General features: G+C 32.3%; 1 protein-coding gene across 1 annotated transcript in view; it reads right to left on the reverse strand.

Moving 5' to 3' along the window:
- Positions 1-19,691, reverse strand: part of DPYD (dihydropyrimidine dehydrogenase) — a 799,420-nt gene that overhangs the window by 666,945 nt on the left and 112,784 nt on the right. Inside the window, exon 3 of the mRNA XM_069478264.1 lies at positions 18,058-18,140. Coding sequence (XP_069334365.1) covers positions 18,058-18,140 — 83 coding nt within the window. The remainder of the gene's footprint in view (positions 1-18,057; positions 18,141-19,691) is intronic.

Below are 19,691 nucleotides of genomic sequence, written 5' to 3' on the forward strand. Positions count from 1 at the left end.
TGGCTGTAAACTTTTCTCCAAGTCATGTTTTCACTGCGTCTGAAAAGTTTTAATGTTTTACTTTCATTATCATTCAGTTCATAATATCTTTTTTAAAATTTCCTTCATGATTTTTTTTCTGACTTATGGATATTTTGAAAAGTGTTAATTTCTAAATGTTTAGAGTAATGTGTCTGAATGTAAGAGAGAAAATAAGTTCTAAAATATAAGGTCAGGGAGGCAGTGAAGGGGATCTAGATCATATAAGGCATTGTCAGAATTTTGCCTTTTAAACAATGTGTAAAGTCTCTAGTGGGATTTAAGTAGAAGATAACCATGACCTTACCAAATTAAATACATCATCCTGGCTGCTGTGTGGAAAATAGACTTTAGGGAGACCACTTGCAAGAGTAATCTTCAATCTTGACTGCATTCTGGAATTACCTGGAACGGGATGCTTTAAAAATAATGATGCTAACCACTACCTCTAATTTAACTGAAGTTTGACTTAAGCATTGAGACTTTGTTAACCAACCACCCCAGCCCAAGATTATGCCAATGTGCATTCAAGGATCAGAGCTACTGGTTATCGGCTATTGCAATAGCCACAGTGATGATGGCTTGGCCCAAAGTGGTAGTCTCTTATATACTTTCAGTCTTTTAATATTCTGTATATAGAGTCAACAATAGCTTCTGATGAAATCAATGCACAGTGTGAGGGAAAATAAAAAGAAGAAGAGTCAAGGATAACTGAAGATTTCTGGCTAGGCTAATTTCTTTTGAACTACAAGATAAATCAGTGGTAGTGAGGAGATCTAGGGTGACTAAGGTAGAGTATAGTGTATACTATGTAATAGGATTAAGTGCCTGAGGTAATGGGAGAGTAGATGACTAAGTTAAGGTGGAGAACCAAAATCACTGGAGGAGAGGAAATCAAGGAATTGAGACAAGGTACCAAATACCTCATCTATATGGGATATTGAACTCACCAAGAATCAAGACAGAATTGGATAGAGTAAGTGAGCCCAGAGACAAACGTTTAGAAATGAGGGGCATGATGTATGAGCAAGGATCTGCAGGTGACTAGAGAAAGGAGAAGTAATAGCACATGATGCACCTCCTTGCTCTCTGCTTTGCAACCACAACAGTCTTCAGTTGCTTGCATCCCCTACATACCCACAAAAACTTTGCATCACAACAGTGGCCCGTGTATGCCTTGCCCTTATTTCTTCTTCTATTGCCACCTGGCCTTCTTTAATATCTCAGCTCACTTCACTCTTTGGAGAAGGCTTCCCTGTCAATTTTCCTATAATTTGCATTCTTAGCAATACTTCCATTCCTCTGTAGAATTACCTTAGTTATAACTTTATATGCATTTGATCAATTCCCACCCCCCCCAATTAGATTATGAGGGTAAAGCTAAAGAATATTTGCTCATAAGTGTATCACCAGTACCTACTTTTACTTTGCATATGTAATAACTCAATAAATATTTGAAAGATTAAACCAGGTGTAAAAGTAGCTATCTCCACAAACTGTCAAGGCCACTGTGTTTTCAATGGCCTTACACTATACCTCTTATGCTACTATACTGCTTATGCATTCTTTAAATATAAATGCTAGTAACCAATTCACAATCGCAAAGATGTGAAAACAACCCAAATGCCCATCAATTCATGATTGGATTAGTAAATTACGGTATATGTATACCATGGAGTATTACTCAGCTATAAGAAATAACGGTGATATGACATCTCTTTGGTTCTCCTGGAGAGAGTTGGAACCCATTATATTAAGTGAAGTATCCCAAGAATGGAAAAACAAGCATCATATGTACTCACCAGAAAATTAGTTTCCCTGACCATCACCTAGATTCACATCTGGGAATGATACCAATCGGATATCAGACTGAGGTGGGGGGTGGGGGAAGAGGATGGGTGTGTGCCTACATGATGAGTGCGTTGCGCACTGTCCGGGGAATGGTCACACTTGAAAGTGCTGACTCAGGGGGAGGGGAGTGCAAGAAGGAGATGGGTATATACCTACATGACGAGTGTAATGCACACTGTCTGGGGAATGGACACGCCTGGAGCTCTGACTTGGGAAGATAGGCGGTACATGGGCAACGTATGTAACCTGAACTTTTGTACCCCCCATAATAAGCTGAAATAAAATAAATAAATAAATATAAATGCTAGTAATGTTCACAAATACAAACATTACTCAAAACAATAAATATATTAATGTAATAACAAAGCCCTCTTTATTACTCAAGTAATATTACTCAAGTCCTCTATAATGTCATGGATGAGATCTGAATCCCTTGCATATAAAATATAACTTCATTCGTAAAATTCAATAAATTGTACTATCAATCAGCATTCTTAATTCCATCCTAATGCACATACCAATTTTAAAATTCTATTAATATACATAACCGTGCTACAAATATATATAACCTTTCCTCAATTATAATATCTAAATTTTAATTTGAAATTCAAAGTATAAGTAAAGGTGCACTGTAATTCTTAGCGGCAGATAGTTCTTTCCAGCCTTAATACTCTTTAATTATCAATCACAAAGAGCCTGAGGTCACTATACTTAAAGAAGTTAATTAAAAACTACAGGTAAAAACTGGATACAGACATACTTGAAGATGCCAATCAAAACCAGAAAATCACTAACAATAAGTGGAAATTTAAAAAACCAATACAACTGAATCATTTATTTCTGGTGATACCTTCTTTGTTTTCTTATCAGTTACCATGTAACTATTGACTATAACCAGATTTTCAGCTCTACCCACTGCTTCTTCCCCACTGGTTTTGTTTTAATCTTCTCTCATGATTTTAGAATTTATAAATGCATGCTGATGACTTACAACATTTTATGCACATCACTGGCTTCCATCTAAACACTTTCTTGTTTTTTTTTTTCCAATCCAGAAGAACACACATATGAACACTTTCAAAAAGCCATCTCTTTTCCAGTAAATCCACCCCTAGTCATTAAGTTTTGAAAGCAGAGACCGAGGGGTATTCACTCTTCTACTCCAGCACCCAGTCTTGTGCTTGGTATTCGAAATGACTCATAATTGAATTGAATTGAATAATCAAGAACAGGAAAAGATTTACCTCATATTGTTTTTAGCAAACATGTATGGTAACTACATTCACTTCCTGAAATACTACAGATAAACCTGTAATGTGATAAGACATTCAGATATACTCAATTTGAACCATGCTGCAAGGAATATATGTGAGTGCCTGTGTGTGTGTATGTAATATATATGTTGTATGTGTTTGGTATAATATTTACATGTGTTTTCAAACACTAAGGTTTCTTCTTCCCACAAGTGCATTTTTAAAACCTAATACCCTAAACAAGAACACAATAACCTGGATTTAGTGAAGTCAAACTAATCTACCATGTTATATATTTATGAGGATATAAAATATAAAACTTGGTTTAAGGAGACTTATTCATAGTCCTAAATTGACTATTTGGCAATGTTTTAATATACATTATTTTTATGTATTATCATATTTAGAATGTATTTGTTTTTATATATAAGCAGGAAAAAACATAATCAGAGGCATGCAATAATTTAGATATGTCTAGAAATTTTTAGTTTGCTCATATAGTTTTAGAGGGTATATGTTAGTATTGATACAGTCAAAGTACTTTCTGGAATAACTATATCATCTATAGAAATACGTGTGACATAAATATTTGTCATATCCCTTAAAAACAGCCAGATATTTTGGTGGAAGTACTGAAAGAACAATTGATTATCATAAAATATCAGATGAGCAGAATATAATCCTAACTAAGTAAATACGTATTGCAGGACAAGTCTTGTATGAATATGAAATAACAATAGACTTTCATTTTAGTAGAATGAACCAGTCAAGGAACTACTCTCAGAATACAATTTATGGCAGTTACTGGCTGAAACTAGCTACCCCATGTTTTTCAACTATTTAATATATTTTATTCATATGGAATCATTTAACTTTAATTATGTGTCAAAACTAGTAATTTTTTCTTCATAGGAAAAAAATTCTTATTTTTGTGTCACTATTAAGAAGAAAAAAAAAAATCTGATTCCCCAAACAGCTTTTTTCATCCAAGCTGTTTAAATTTCAACCCAATTCTTACCTCTGGGTGAGAAATGTCGCAAGCAATATTCCCTCACAGAATATGAAATTATAAACAACATCTGAGGGGATGAAGGAAGAAATGAAATATGAAGGAAAAATATGACAATGACAAATATAATACCAGTAAGTAATTTAACCTTATTGTAAATCATTTTTCTTCCCCATCTGAAAGAAAAAAAAAAAGGATTACTCTAAACTCTCCTGAAAGATAGAGGAAGATACTGGCAAGATAATTGGTTTGTAAACATAGCACAGATATCGACTAAAAGGATTACCTCTGTGGTCCAATGACAAACACCCATCTCCAGGAAAAGTTGATGTTATGGAAGATCTCTAAATAAAATTACTACTATTACTTCTATTCCCCAGCCAAAGTAATGGCCCTTAAAATGGGAGAGAACCATACAGCTGAAGTTAGGAAATGTACTAAATTAAACTAAATTTCTTAGGCTCCTTAGGAAACATTAGGAAGACTGAACTTTAAATATATGTATATAATTTCACGATATATCTACAGTTTTATTTTTTTATTCCTTTAATGTAGTTTTTCTCTAACAAGGTACTCATATCCCATGACCTAGATAGGAAACAAAATAAAAATAAAAAACAACCAAAATTCTCTGAGAAGTAATGAGTTCTTCAAGAGAAGTGAGTCTGAGTTCAAATTCTGGCTACTTTAATTTTGCATAATGTGGTCAAATTACTTTACGTCTTTCATTCTATTTGTTTTCATCTAACCTTTATTGATCCCTGTTTGAGAAGAAAACATTAAAGCTGAGAGTTGAAGCAACAAACAGCGAGGTGTGGAAGAGCCAGGTGAAAGCAGAGAGACAGGTTAAACATGAGGCCCAAGCTTGGAAAGTTCCAGAAACAGAAAGATGGTCAGTTTGGCAGAAGCTTTGTGAACAAGGCTAAAAGTGGTCAGAAATATGGTTGATGAATAAATCAGAGATAGATCACAAAGGTACTTTCAAGACAAGGTAGGAGTAAGAAATTTGTCTTTTGTTCAAAGTAAAGTAACAAGCCACTGGGGAGAGAAACGTCACAATTTGGTTCATCTGGGTGTTTCACAGAACATGGATTTTGGGGGGAAGGATGCAAAAAGGTTAACAAGCAGTTCAGATAACAGGCATGGAGGGTGGTAGGGGAGAACTAAGAATTGGACAGAGTCCAGGGATATTTTTGTGTTAGGGATTTTTACAAAACTTTCTTACTGATTAGATACAGGTGTGAGAGAGAAAATTTTTCAATAAATTCCAGATTTACAGCTCAAATAACTGAGTGGATGTTACTACCCTTTACTCAGATGGAAAGACTAGTGGATAAGTTGGTTTGGTGGATGATTATGATGAGAAATTGAGAGATCTGTTGGATATGTTCAGCTTGAGTTGTCCCTTACATATCCAAGTAGCTAAGTCAAGTAGGAATTTGGATTTGTAAAGCTGAAGTTTAGGGAAGACATCAAATACAGAGATGTAAATATAAGAGCTATCAGAAAATAAAAGATTATTTAAGGACTGAGTTAGATAATAATTACCTCGGAAAAGAGGGAAAAGCAGAAAGAAGGTATCCCAGTACCAAGTCCTATAATACGTCAATATTCAGAGATTGAGACGAGGAGGTGACAGCAGCATTAAAGAGTATAAAAGGAGTGGCCAAGGAAGGTGGGGAGAAAATAAAAGAATGTAAAGTAACTGAGGCAGGGTGAGGGGAATGTTTCAAGAAAGAAGAGATAGTCGATTGAAGCAAATGCTGCTGAGGGGTCAAGTATGAATCAGGGCTTTGGCAACAGAAAGCAGTCTCACTGAAATGGCTGGAAGACTTGCCCAGCTGGAGTGGATTAAGGTGAAACTAGGATAGAAAATGAAAAGCCTTTATAGACAACTGTTTCATTAGATTTTGTTTTGAGGGTGAGGAGCAAAATGGAGTGGTACCTAGAAAAAAAATGCAGGAAGGTTTTGTTTATTTGCTTGTTTGTTTTTCAGATGTTGCAGGAGAGAGGAGATAATTGCAAAATTTTTGCAAAGGAAAGAAGAAATAGGTTCCAAGTGAAGTGTTGGTCTTTGATAGGGGCAAGATCTCTCCAGTCATCATAAGAAGTCACTGAAAATAAGATTAATTTATTCCCAGTTCATGTCGTATCTGGACATATCAGAATAGCTATTACCAAATAACACCTTGCACATCAAGAACACATCAAAAGCATTTTTTTAATTAATTTATTTATTTAAATATTTTAGAGAATAGGAATCACTGTATTGCCTGGGCCAGAGTGCAATGCCTATTCCCAGGTGTGACCATAGTGCACTACATCCTTGAACTCCTGGCCTCAAGCAATCCTCCCATCTCAGTGTCCTGAACGGCTGGGAATACAGGGACCAAGAGCATTTTTTAAAGGTTCAGAGTATTCCATATGCTGTCTCCTTTCATTCTAAAACAAAAATAACCTCTATTGTGGACTAAAAGAAAAGCATATATTCATTATTCACTGACTTCTTAAATATTTATTGATTAAATTTTGGATAGAAATAATTCTTTAGATAGTCTCATGAGTGCAAAACTTATAAAGGAGTTAAAATAATGGAACACAAAATACAACACAATCAATATTTTTCAATTAATATCCAATAAGTACTTTAGTACATATAATTCTTCATCTACTTATAAGAATAATGGATAAACTAAAATATCACAATGTTGTCTTTTTACCACATTGCAGTAAACTAGTGTCAAACTAAGAGCAACATTATACTCTTTTATAATGTAGATGGCCCTTCAGTGGTTATTCTACCTTTTAACTATAAACCATAAACATAAGAAAGCAACGCTAATCAATTCAGTAGCATTGATACCTATGCTTCATGTTGGTTGCATATTGGTGATTTTACACGCTAGATTGTCCGTTTAATTCTTAATCATGCTTATTTACTTGAATGAGTTATCTAGGAAATGTAACTTACTCAATTTCAAGGAATAGCCAAGAAACGGGGAGATATGATACCTCAGTCAATGTTTTAAAGTCATATTTATTAATAAAATTGGAAGAGTTTCATAGTATATAGTCTATCAGAAATTTTCACAAATTCTTAATATAATTCTGGAACAATTCTTTGAAATTTACTCCAATGGATTTAAGTCAAGTCTGCTCTCAACAAATCTACAACCCATGGGCCAAATCCAGCTGGCCACCGTTTATGTAAATAAATTTTTATTGTAACACAACCATACCTATCCATTCACATATTGGCTATGGGTGCCTATGCACTACATCAGCACAAACAAGTAGTTCTGACAGAAATAACATGGCTGAGAAAGCTGATAATATATACTGTCTGGTCTTTCACATTAAAATGTTTGTTTACTTCTGCTCTATACTACTAAACTACCGTGCTTTGTCAACTGAAGCAACACATTCCAAAAAAGTAAATCTAACATACTATCTTCAGCACTTCTCAGAGAGAGAGACATTTTTCCCCCAAAAATAAAATAAACATAAACACTCCCAATGGGAGGAATTTAGTACATGTCATAATCTATAGAAATACTGGATAAGAAATGGTATTAATTTTCTGTTAAATGTAACATGCTGATATATGAGAAATAAGAGATGTTATAACTAAATGTTAATGTATAGCTTCCAGAAGAGATAACTTATGCAAAAAAAAATAGAACCAGCTATTATATTATGGTATATTGTGAAATATATCCAATATAATTAGAATAAGCAATAACAAAAAATGCCAATGTACTTATAAACAATAATCTATTATCTGTAAATCTATTCCATTATTCATTTTAAGTGTAGAAAACATCAAATATAATTACAAAATACGTATTCAAAACATGTAAACCACTAATTTTCCACTTGTAAAAGCCTGATTCAAAAAGCAATTTACTTTATGGTTTACTTAAGCTTTGCAACTACATTAAAATATGATAGTATATACACAACAGCTTGTTAACAAGATTATCATAACATTAAAATCATAATGTGACACTTCAATATGGATACTTAAAATTAAAGCTAATCCTCACAGTGCCAATTTTTATCTCCTAAATAATTTTAGCTATTAGCTGTTCATTCAAAGTCTGTATCTAAAATGATAAGCACTCTAGAGTAACAACTTAGCTCTGCACTTTTCTTTGGTAGCAAAACAAAAGCTGCATCCCTTCATTTCTAGTATTTAATACACAATCTTTTGATACTAAGAGGAAATTGCAATTTTTTTCCTGACCTTGGCTCAGTGCTTCTTATTCATATTGTTGTTGCCAATGTTGCTGTTTCAAATAGAAACACCCTATTTACCAATGGCATATATTTTCTTTTCTGGTTTTATCATTCCAAATGTATCAAGTTGTTATATAATGGCATTTGCAACATCAATTTGAGTTTTTCTGCAAATACTGCTTTTAAACAAACATTGCCTAGTACACAGAAGTCACACCAGGTTAAATAAACCAATGCTTACATTAATTAATATAATAATGCATAAATAATTGAATGAACATATTGAGTCAATTAATTAATTAACTTAATTGCGTTAACCTATGAACTGATTTCATTTGTGCTGCTGCTTCACAAAAATTTTACTTGATAATTATGTAATCAATATTTCTCATATTTCTAATTAAAATTTAAAATGGAGAAAAAGATTCTAAATTTATATATGCCAGTTGCTATAAAATCCATAAATACTCTAGAAACATTGCTGGGCATATGTTTGGTATTATTAAACATTAGTAATAATTAATATAGTACTTTTCCTCTATTCCCTCATGAATGGTGGAAAATTAAATTGTCTTTGGGCCACCTGAAATTGAGTGTCAAACCTTACTTTTATTCACCCCTGAAGTGAGTGAAAGTAATATTCCTGCATTACATGACAAACAGATAATACCAAATGTATATATATGTTTATGTGTATGCATACATATATTCATATTATACAATTTACATGAAAATAATTAAATAGATTGAATAATTACATATATGTTCTGAGCTGTAGTTCAATGATGTTTATTAGAGAAGATGCATCATTATCTAACAAAAGTAATGATGTGCTTTTGTCTTTAAATTTCAAAAAATCTAAAAGTATTCATCCAGATTGCCTTATTCATGTCTTAGGTGGCATAAATCAAATCAAGGACCCCCTACTGTAGGCATCGTGAAATATGTGCCTTTCTATAATAGAAATGATAAAGACAATGTTCTCCTGTACATAGAAGACAAGAGGATATTCTTATACTTTGCTGATTTGGGGGTTGGGACTTTTGGGGGGTTCCTGCTGATCCATTTAGTGATAGAAAACTTGGAGAAATGTAATTAATAAAGAATTAAGAAATTTGATTAATACAGAAAACAGCTAACACACTGCTTCTGAATCCAATTTCACTGGCCAAACTTTTCATGTAAGTAAAATATATACACATACATGGCCATTATAAAAGTAATGTGTTTAGTTTTGAAAACTTTGAAAATAAAAAATGTTACAAATGTTAAATCTTCTGTAATCACTAATAACATTACATAAGTTATTTAGGATTTTTAAAAAATTTACTTTCCATACTGTTAAGCAACCTGCTTATTTCACTATAAGTATTTTGTTAATACTTCTCTTTCTATTTATTTTATATTCCTCTTCAATGTCACTTCAGTTTTATTCTCATAACCTTATATTTATTTTCCAAACCACTTAATAAATTCACTAATCTCAAATATTTAGGGTACCTTCTCCTTTTTCTCCCAGCTTTTTAAACTATTATAAGAGAATTTCATGGAACTCTCTTATATCTTTGTTATCCTAATCAATATACCTGAAAAGCAAAGGGAACTCCAAACTTCATATACTGTCACATTGCAAGTTTTCCTTGACTTGGAAAAGGACGTTTTATATACATAAAATACAGACATATATACATGCATACATATGTACACACAGAAGCACACACACAAAAAAACCTTATCTCCAAAAATAAGATTAAGTAGAATATTGATAGCATTCTAATGCATAAATCTTACTCAGGTGAACAAAATTACTCATAGAAACAGTCACAGTTCACGCAGAAGTATCAGCTAAAGAAATATCAATGTAGTATAACCATTATGCTTAGCAAGGGATACAGTATTAACATACTGAAACAAACAAACGAAAAATAATAAACAGCTTAAACAGTACCTAGGTACCAGTAGTAACAAAACCCTTAGCTCAGGTGGTAGTTAGCCCCAATATCACTGGATACTAACAGAGGGGTGAAATTAGGCTAATACAGATAGAAGGGATATACTGAAAAGCTGTAAAACACCTCTTTAAAATATCTTGGAATCTCTCTTTGGATCTCAGTCTTTCAATAGAAAGTTTAGATTGCTATTTATGTTCCTTCCACCTCTAAAAGTCTCTGAGTCAAAGGTAAAGAAACAACATTAAAGCAATTTTAACTTTTTGACTGAAATAATATTTAGAATTCTTACGTCTTTTAAAAAACTACTTTATTTAGCTATACTTTAATATTTGACTCTGTGTAAATGGCTGAGTTTATGGTGCACCTACAAACACTATTACACACACCAGAAAAAAAGCCAACAAACATAAACTGCACAACTCAACATCACCATCTAGTGACAAAATTCTTAACACGTGATGAAGCCAAGCAATAAAGAACAGATTTCAGAGACTTTATGTCCTGGTAGTTCATCTTTATAATAATCATCTAGATATAACAGGTCTCATTGAATAGACTTGGACCTGCAAATAAAATACTAACCCCTAATTGGCAATGTTGGTACTCCAAAAGTACAATTTGTATTCTTGCCATAGTGGCATACCCATATATCTAAACAATCTATATTTCTGTATATTAATTAAGCCACTGTCAAAAGGCTCTCAATAGCATTGCTTATTTTTTTCCATAATGAATTATGTATTCTATATGTATCTCTTCTTTTTCAGAATTTGACTTCTCCTTTTCTCTAGTTGTTCAATTCATATATCTTCCAATTCCACGTACCTACGACCCACTACTCTCTATGAAGATTGAAAAGGGACAAAGTGACAACACAACGTTAAAAATGGCCCCACCTTTCCTCTTGATGTTTAGAATTTATTACAGGATATAAGACAGGTGCACAATATGATAGAACAAAAATCAAATCATCTTGGCATGATAAGAGGGTTGAACTGGCTAAGGAAAAAATATGATGAAAAGAAGTTGAGACTTTTACCTCTAACTTCATTATGCCACTACAAACCAGAAATTCACCTAGACATGCTGCATTTTTTTCTGTCCTTAAAGTGTTTTTTTCTTATATCATCATTTTCAGAAAACCTGTACAAGATTTCCATACAGCGATGGCACTACAATGGGCTCCATATAAGTTACGTAGGATATATTGCCTGTAGTATTCTATATGCTAAGACTACAATGAAGCTTTCCAGTCAATTCCACTGTTTATGTATGACATATGTAAATTCTTTTAAATACGCACTATACATCATTAAAATAAAATAATGTGTATACACATTATATTTTGTATCTTTTTATTATGTTTCATAAATGACAAATAATTCTCTCCTACATATGCTAGTTCCTCATATCCATCATGTGAGGTGAGGTTTTTAATCCTATTTTACAACAAAGTAAGAAAAAAAAGTCAATTTACCTAAAATTACAATTAGAGTCTCAAATTTGGTTCTTCCCACTTGTCCTAGTATTCGTTTCATATTTCATTCTTTTAATTTTTTATCTTTACTTCATTATTTTTCTAATTATTCATAATATACTCCCCCATAACAAAAAATTTAGAAGAATAGAAAAGTATAAGCCTTGAAAAAGTATCTGTAAGCCCTCCACCTAGATGTAACAGCTATATTTCATTCTTATCTTTTTTCTCTGTATTCTTTATATTCAGTAGAGATCATGTTCTACATGTAATTTTGTTTCTTGGTATTTTCACTGATTATTATAATACGAGGATTCTTGTGTCAATAAAAATATCATGTTAAAGATCATCTTGATGTCCAAACAGAATATGCCACAATTTACCCTGTATTATATATATATATGTGTGTGTGTGTGTGTCTGTGTGTGTGTATCATTCCTTGTTTCCTCAACAGTAGATAATTAGTTCATGGTTATAGTACATAATTTGAGAATCAGATTCCATTTGTCCATAATTTCTATACCTTCTGCATAATATATTTCTAGAAGGTAAATTAATGTGAAAAGTTTATGTTTATTTTAAGGCTCTTAGTATTTACTGGCATACTCCTTAAATGCAGCAGTAATTCCCAAACCTTGCAACCTCTGAGAATGTGAGGATGGCTATCTTACCATTCTATGTCTAGCACACATAAACCTCCTCCCCACCGAACTGCAGTAATAACAATACATAAAAATTATTCATAAAAATACATAAAAATTATACATAAAAATTGTTCAATTCAAATATCTTCCAATTCCACGTACCTACGTGGAATTTTATGAAATTTATACTTTGTGTTTGCCATTAGAGTTGAATATTTTCAAGAGCTTCTTAATCATACTTTGCCGATTATCCATTAAGCTCCTAATTTTTTAAAATCTGTCATACATATGGCATTACAGCACAGGGATATCTTTTCATTTTGTGATTTTTCCCCAATTTACAAAAGGTTTTTTAAAAACGTTTTATTTTCTTTTTAACTGACACACAATAATCATACATATTCATGGGGTATAGTGTGATGTTCTGATACATATATAGATTGTATAATGATCAAGTCAGGGTAATTGTCATATCCATTAATTGAAACATTTGTCATTTTTTTGTGGTCAGAACATTCCAAAACATCTATTGTAGCTATTTTGAAGTGTACATTATTGTTGACTATAGTCGCCCTACTGTGTAATAGGACACTAGAACTTATTCCTCCTATCCAACTGTAACTTTGTAACTGACCAACCTCTCCTCCTCCACCCTTCCTCCTACTCTCCCCAGCCTCTGGTAATCACTGTTCTACTCTCTACTTGTATCAGATCAACTTTTTTAGATTTCACATATGAGTCAGATCATGCAGGATTCGTCTTTCTGTGCTTGGCTTATTTCAGTTAACATAATGTCTTCTAGGTTCATCCATGTTTTCATAAATGAAAGATGCTTTTTTTAATGGAATCAAAACTTAGTGATTTCTTCAACTACTTTTAAGTTTATCATTTCTTTCCCCATCTAAATCTCAAAGAGATAGTCATTTCCATATTCCACTGGAATTTGGCTATTTCATTTATTTCATTTAGCACTTTAATACACATAAAATTTCCTTTGGGCCATGTGAGGCAAGAATATAAAGTCTTTTTATTCCCCAAACAGCCAAACAACCCTTTAATACCATTTACTGATTGATTCAAGATGTCCTCAATGATTTCAGGTACTTGATCATATAATAACTTTATCAGATCTTTATAGGATCTATTATCAGTTACAGCCACTACTGGTTGTAGGTAATACATAGAAAAGCTCATGAATTTCCACCTTTAGTTTGGATATGACAATATTTATAAATTCTCTTATTAATTCTTAGGGTGTTTTTATTGTTAATTCCCTTGGGCTTTCTAGGTATTAATCCTGCCTTTAGAAAATAAGGCAGGATCACTTTTTCTCCTCCATGTCAAATCACACTTGCTAGTTTTGGTTTTACATGCATTATTGTGTTACAGATCTACCTTTTACTCTCAGTTTTCCAAGAAAGACAGTGTGTATACGTGTGATGTGTGTGAACATGGTTTAGCTGCTCTCCACTGATGAGAACTACATAAGTGAGAGGCAGTCAAGTGTCACTTTAGTGACACAAAAATATCCCTCTAGGGCAGTACTGTCCAACCATAGCCACTAACCACATGCAAGTATTTAAATTTAAATTAATGAAATTTAAATAAAGTTAAATGTTCAGTCCTTTAGTTATACTAGTCACATTTCAAGTGCTCAATAGCCACATGTGGCTAGTTGCTAGCACACTGAAAGGCACAGAGAAAGAACATTTCTATTATCACAGAAAATTCTTCTGGTCAGTATTAGTCTAGATGTCTCCAAAGGTCACCAAACAATGGCCAGGAATTCCACCTTCCCCTACCATCCTTTTCTTCTCAAGTACACCATATTATAATACAGTCTTACTCTGTTAGAGAAGGTTATTTAAAATTTTAAATCCCCAGATATTTTTTCTCTGGCATGCATTTTCCTAAATCCAATATTTTCTTTGGCATCTGGTTAGACTTTCCTTCTTTCTATTGCAATTCTTTTTTTCTCTCTTCCTGCCTCAATTAAGGTATCTATTGAATGCTTTATTTAGCTAGCACATTGTAGAGAAAGCTGTAGCCCCTTCTCTACAGGAGGAAGCATGCAAAGGAACTAAAATGATTCATCAACTGAGATACTGACAAAAAAAACACGTTCAAGATCCCGTGGCAAAGACTGCCCAGGAAGAGAGACCGGATGAGGTGGAAGAGAACTGAACAAGAGCAGAATCCTCTCTTTCCTGTTCTAACTGCACAGAAATAGTAGAACCTTAGTAAACAGGCAGGTATCCTACTTGGTGAAAGGTCCCAACATAGCAGCCACAATATGTCAATCTTCGGATTTAGTCCAGTTCTGCTCCAGTGCCTCCTGGCTAGACATGCTCAGGACAAGAGCACCATTGTGGGCACCCGGAACCACCTAAGGGATGCTGAAGAGATCAAGCTGGTGAGAGAACGGGATGCTCCCATAGCCAAGCTATGACATGCCAGTGAACTAAGAGAGAAGCTACCATGAGTGTTTGGGACCAGGGAAAACATTCAAGCACTTGACCTCTGGGTCTTCAAATCAAGCAGCTGATTTTCTTATCTCCCGCACTAGAGGATTAGCTCTTTGAGGGCAAGAACTGTCTCATTCACATCTATAACCCCATTACCTGCTATATTAGAGAAACCCAATAAATGTTCATTAAATAAATAAATAAATGGCTGTGTGTCTCTCTCTATATTGTTTCTTCTTCCTGTACTCCATCTCTAAGAGCTATAAAATTATCTTCATAATTTTTACATTTAATATTGTCATTCACATCCTAAAAAATTATCATGACTCAGCCAAATAATTTAAATTCTTTAATCGCAGCAAACTAGATTCAATGTAACTGGTCTCTAGAATATAGTTAAACACATTTTCAGCCAGCTTCCTGAGCCAGGCCCCTGTGCAAGCTGAAGCTTTTAACAAATTATTCACAATTGTCTTCCACTGCCCCTATCCTCTGAGAATCTGAATTGGCACCACCATCCCTGCCAATCTCACACTGCTCCATTTCCACAACAACTTCATGGCATATAGGAAGACATATTATTGATGGGAAAATTTTGCCTATGTGAGATTTGTGAGAAAGCATACATTCAAAAAATCTTGAAAAAAATCGCTTTCCCTCACATCAGACCATTTACTGTGTCTGAAATACATCTTATACCCACAGGCGCCCATGCCTTTGCTCTGTATTAGTCCCTCTACCTGAAAAACAGTCCAGCATTTAAAGTCTAGATTAAATTTCTTATCATTTCCATGGTTTTCTTTGTTCCAGATACCATCATACAAGGAAAAATAGATCACAGATGAAAGATGAATTAAAATTTGACCCTTCATGCATTTCCCTCTTATTGTATTAATCACATTATATTAAACTTTTTGTTTACTTATTTCCATAATCTCACATGTAAAAGAATGAGCTCTTGCTGCATTTTCCAAAGACAAAAAAAGTGACTAACCCACATTATACTAAATTGTTGAATGCTATTAGTTACTAAAATATTTCATTGTGTTCAGTGAATCCAGACATTACAAATAATATGTGTGTATAAAATATGCAACTTATGTAAACAAGTGCATTCCACAGCCATATAATTAAATTCTGATTTAAATTATCTGACTACTGCTTTATCCCATAGCATAGGTGGTTGAGAGGTTACTCAAACCAGGTAATACCTGCTTTTCTCATCAGTTCATCTCTACTTTTTTAAAAAGTAGGACATCCTAGTATATTCTAAAATGGCACATATTACAAAATTTGGCGGAATTTAATAATCTCTTCATAGGTGGTTACCGTTACAATTCAATTTGTTTTTTCTTGATGACAAATTTTCTACACTGACTACATGTCCTTTTCTTGTTCATTGTATTTCCCTTACTCACATCCATTTTCATTCGCATTTACCCTTCTCAATTCTTTCTGTGCATGGTTTTGGCCTTCATTTCTTTTATTCAAAGCATGAGAGCTGGCATCCTCTTTGTCTTCCTGTTTGTCTATATATTTATGTCAAAATGAATAAATATAAAAATACAGATAATAACTGTATTTTTCTAAATAAATATTGGCATGAACATTTAATATATGTACAATTTATTAAAATAAACATTTATAAAAATGATGTGTTCAATTTAAAGCTGTGGTAGTTTTAGATTGAGGATAAAGACTATGCATATTAAAAAATAAGAGTTCATTGATAATTTCTGCATTAGCCTTTTCCAAAATATATTTTACACATTATTTTTAATTTACTACTATTTTAAATAACTGAAACTTTCTGAGAATTGTCTGGTTGCATTTTATATAGATATAAATTCTCTATTGTGTACTCAGTTTTATTTTTCCCTCTTTTTTATTAGTAAAGACATTAACAATAAAATAGGCTCACTTGCTCCAGCTGGTAATTTCTCAGTACTAGTAATATATTATTCCTCTTTTTGTGACATCATAATCATCTATACAGAAGTACCATGTATCTTTGTGTAGAAGCTACTGTTTCCATTAAATTTAATTACCTCCCCCTGTGGTTTTAAATAGAAGTGGCTTCAAAATGAGGGCAGCTTCTATTAAATTTAATTACTTTCTCCTGCTGCTTGCATGGTAAAAGGGAGGTTACTAAATGAGAGCAGCTTCTAAACTAAAGTATATGGTAACTGTGTGCTAGCAATAACAAAATTGTATCCAAACCACCCTTCTAGGAAGCCTCTTAGGTTTATCCTTTCTCTTATAATTTTTTAAGCCTTCAGATCCTAAAAAAGGTAAGCATTAAGATAAAAGAAAACATAATTTAAAAATAAATTTTAATTTCATAGGCTAAATAAAGGTAAATATCCCATTTCTTTACAAAGATATTGGAAATTATCCTACTCAAAGGTTGAAACTCAGAACTTTTAAAATTAGTAGCATTTGTTGTTTTATCACTCTAAGGATGAGTTTTATTTCTAACATATTTTTAATGTCTGGTAAACAGCTTTTCTTGATTCTGATCAAATGGATTTAAAGAATGCTTCACTAAAAGTTATTTAAAAGGCATAAAATTTGGAGCAATTTCAGAAAAATATTCAGAAATAATGTTAAGAAGTGAAAAAAGAAAAAAAATCAGGCTCATTACAGACCACTGTATTTGAAAAGAAGTTAATTATATGCTTTGTAATAGTGTAAAAATGTAAATCACTTTAAAAATACTATAATATAATCCTATAAAATCTTATAGAAGATGAAATTTTAAGTACCTCTTTTTAAATTAAATATTAATTAGGAGGAAATACTGCTCAGTTCAACCAGCATTGTACAGTTTATTTTTTATATACAAGCAGAATTTAGATGAACAATATTTTCATTCAATCACACAGTTTAGTATAAATATAAAACAAGACACCCCTTAAGCATTTTAAGTAACAAATTAAACATTTACATTTTTTACTGTGCACTGAGGCTTAACATTTATGCAGCTTCAAAACCAAAGTATAGCCTCAAGGGAAGTCTCTCCACTGACAAATTAATACCTTAGAGAACAGGGCTGAATGGTGGCAATGAACTCATTTGTTCCCCCAATAATGAAGAATGACTTTTTCTTTACCACATCTGTGACTGTTGCTATGGTGATCCAGACTTACCTCATTGCTTCTCGGAGAGCTCCTCGCTCACCAAGAGTCGTGTGCTTGATGTCATCAAAATTATTCTCCAGCTTCTCGCAATTCTGCAACATAGTAAAAAAATGTATTAATTCTCCAGCAGCCTGAGAAAAAATTATATCTATGAAATTATGTAAAAATAAAATTATAATTGATTATATTGATTATATACTCACGAAAAATATGCACAGCACTTTAATTGGGTAGGATTCATTAAAATCGACAGTTGAATTCAACAATAACAAAATAAAAACGTTTTATGATACAGCTGACACAGAAGTCTTTTTATCAATTTTTCAAAATGGGTAAATAGAAGAAATGAATGTTACATAAAAGTAGAAAAACTTCTAGAGTTTTCAGGAATAAAAATTAGTTCTCTAAAATAATTTCAAGTATGTCAAAGCTGATTTAAATCCAAAAGAGAAAATCAATAAAATTTTAAATCATAATAAACAGCATATGAGTATATGATAAATAGCTAGTTCTAAATAAGTTAGCACTTACTAGTATGGAAAGATAGAGCCCAGGTATAATATAGTAATAAAAGTTCCAACATTTTTAAATCAAATGTTATAATCTGATCTTTACATAATTATATATAATGTTTATGTGTGCAACTGTATTTATTTAAAAATAAACAAGTTTGATTCTTAAAATTCAATTAAAAATAAATTATATTAGGTTCTTGGAAGAATAGTGAATCTAGTATATATGAAATAAGCAATTTAACCTTCATAAATGTTCCTACTTTCTAGTAAATATAATAGCATTATTGAACTGAATTTTCTAAGAATACTTTTTTAATTTTGCTACAATTCTAAATATAATTGTTTATTTAAAACTGACTTAATCTTACAAAGGCCCTAATAAATTTTAGGAAGATAAGATATAGCGTTAAACCTCAGATTTAAAAAAATGTATCTATATGACTCTTTTGGCACATTAGATTTCTTGCAGCATCTAGTGGTATTTAGGTAATAAAGTAACTGAATTTAGTGTTTTAGTTAATTTCACACAAAGAAAACCTAAATAATGTGCTCTTTCTATCCTAAACCTGTAAATAAGTTTGAATTGAATATTACAGACCTTGGATTAATAAGTTCCATATGTAAGAATTACCTGATTTTAAATATATTGGCATATAAATCATTATTTTTACTTTGATTTTTTCTTTTTAACTCAGTCAAGTAAAGGCAAAGATCCTTTTGACACATAGTTACATGCTTTTATAATGAAACTCTTGAAAATTACCAGAATGGATCTAAAATAAATTGAATTCTGGGTTCTAAACACCCCTTTGTTGCATATCTACATTAAAAATATCCTCTCCTGCTCTGACTTGTCTTTTTACATTTTTACTAGTATCTTTTTACATAGAGAATTTCTTATTTTTAATAAGGTCCAATTTATTTTTTCTCTAATTTAAGGTTAGTTCTTTGTGCTTTCTGTTTAAGAAACTTAAGAAATTCCTTAGTTATACTTACAATATTTTTTCAGAAAGCTTTGTTATTTTACATTTCACATCTAGATGGACATTCCACTATATAGGTAATCAATTAAATCAGTACAATTTATTGAAAAGACCATAATTTTCTCACTATAATTCACAATAACTT

This window comes from Eulemur rufifrons, chromosome 8 (assembly GCF_041146395.1).
Source record: "Eulemur rufifrons isolate Redbay chromosome 8, OSU_ERuf_1, whole genome shotgun sequence".
In the NCBI taxonomy this organism is placed as follows: Eukaryota; Metazoa; Chordata; class Mammalia; order Primates; family Lemuridae; genus Eulemur; species Eulemur rufifrons.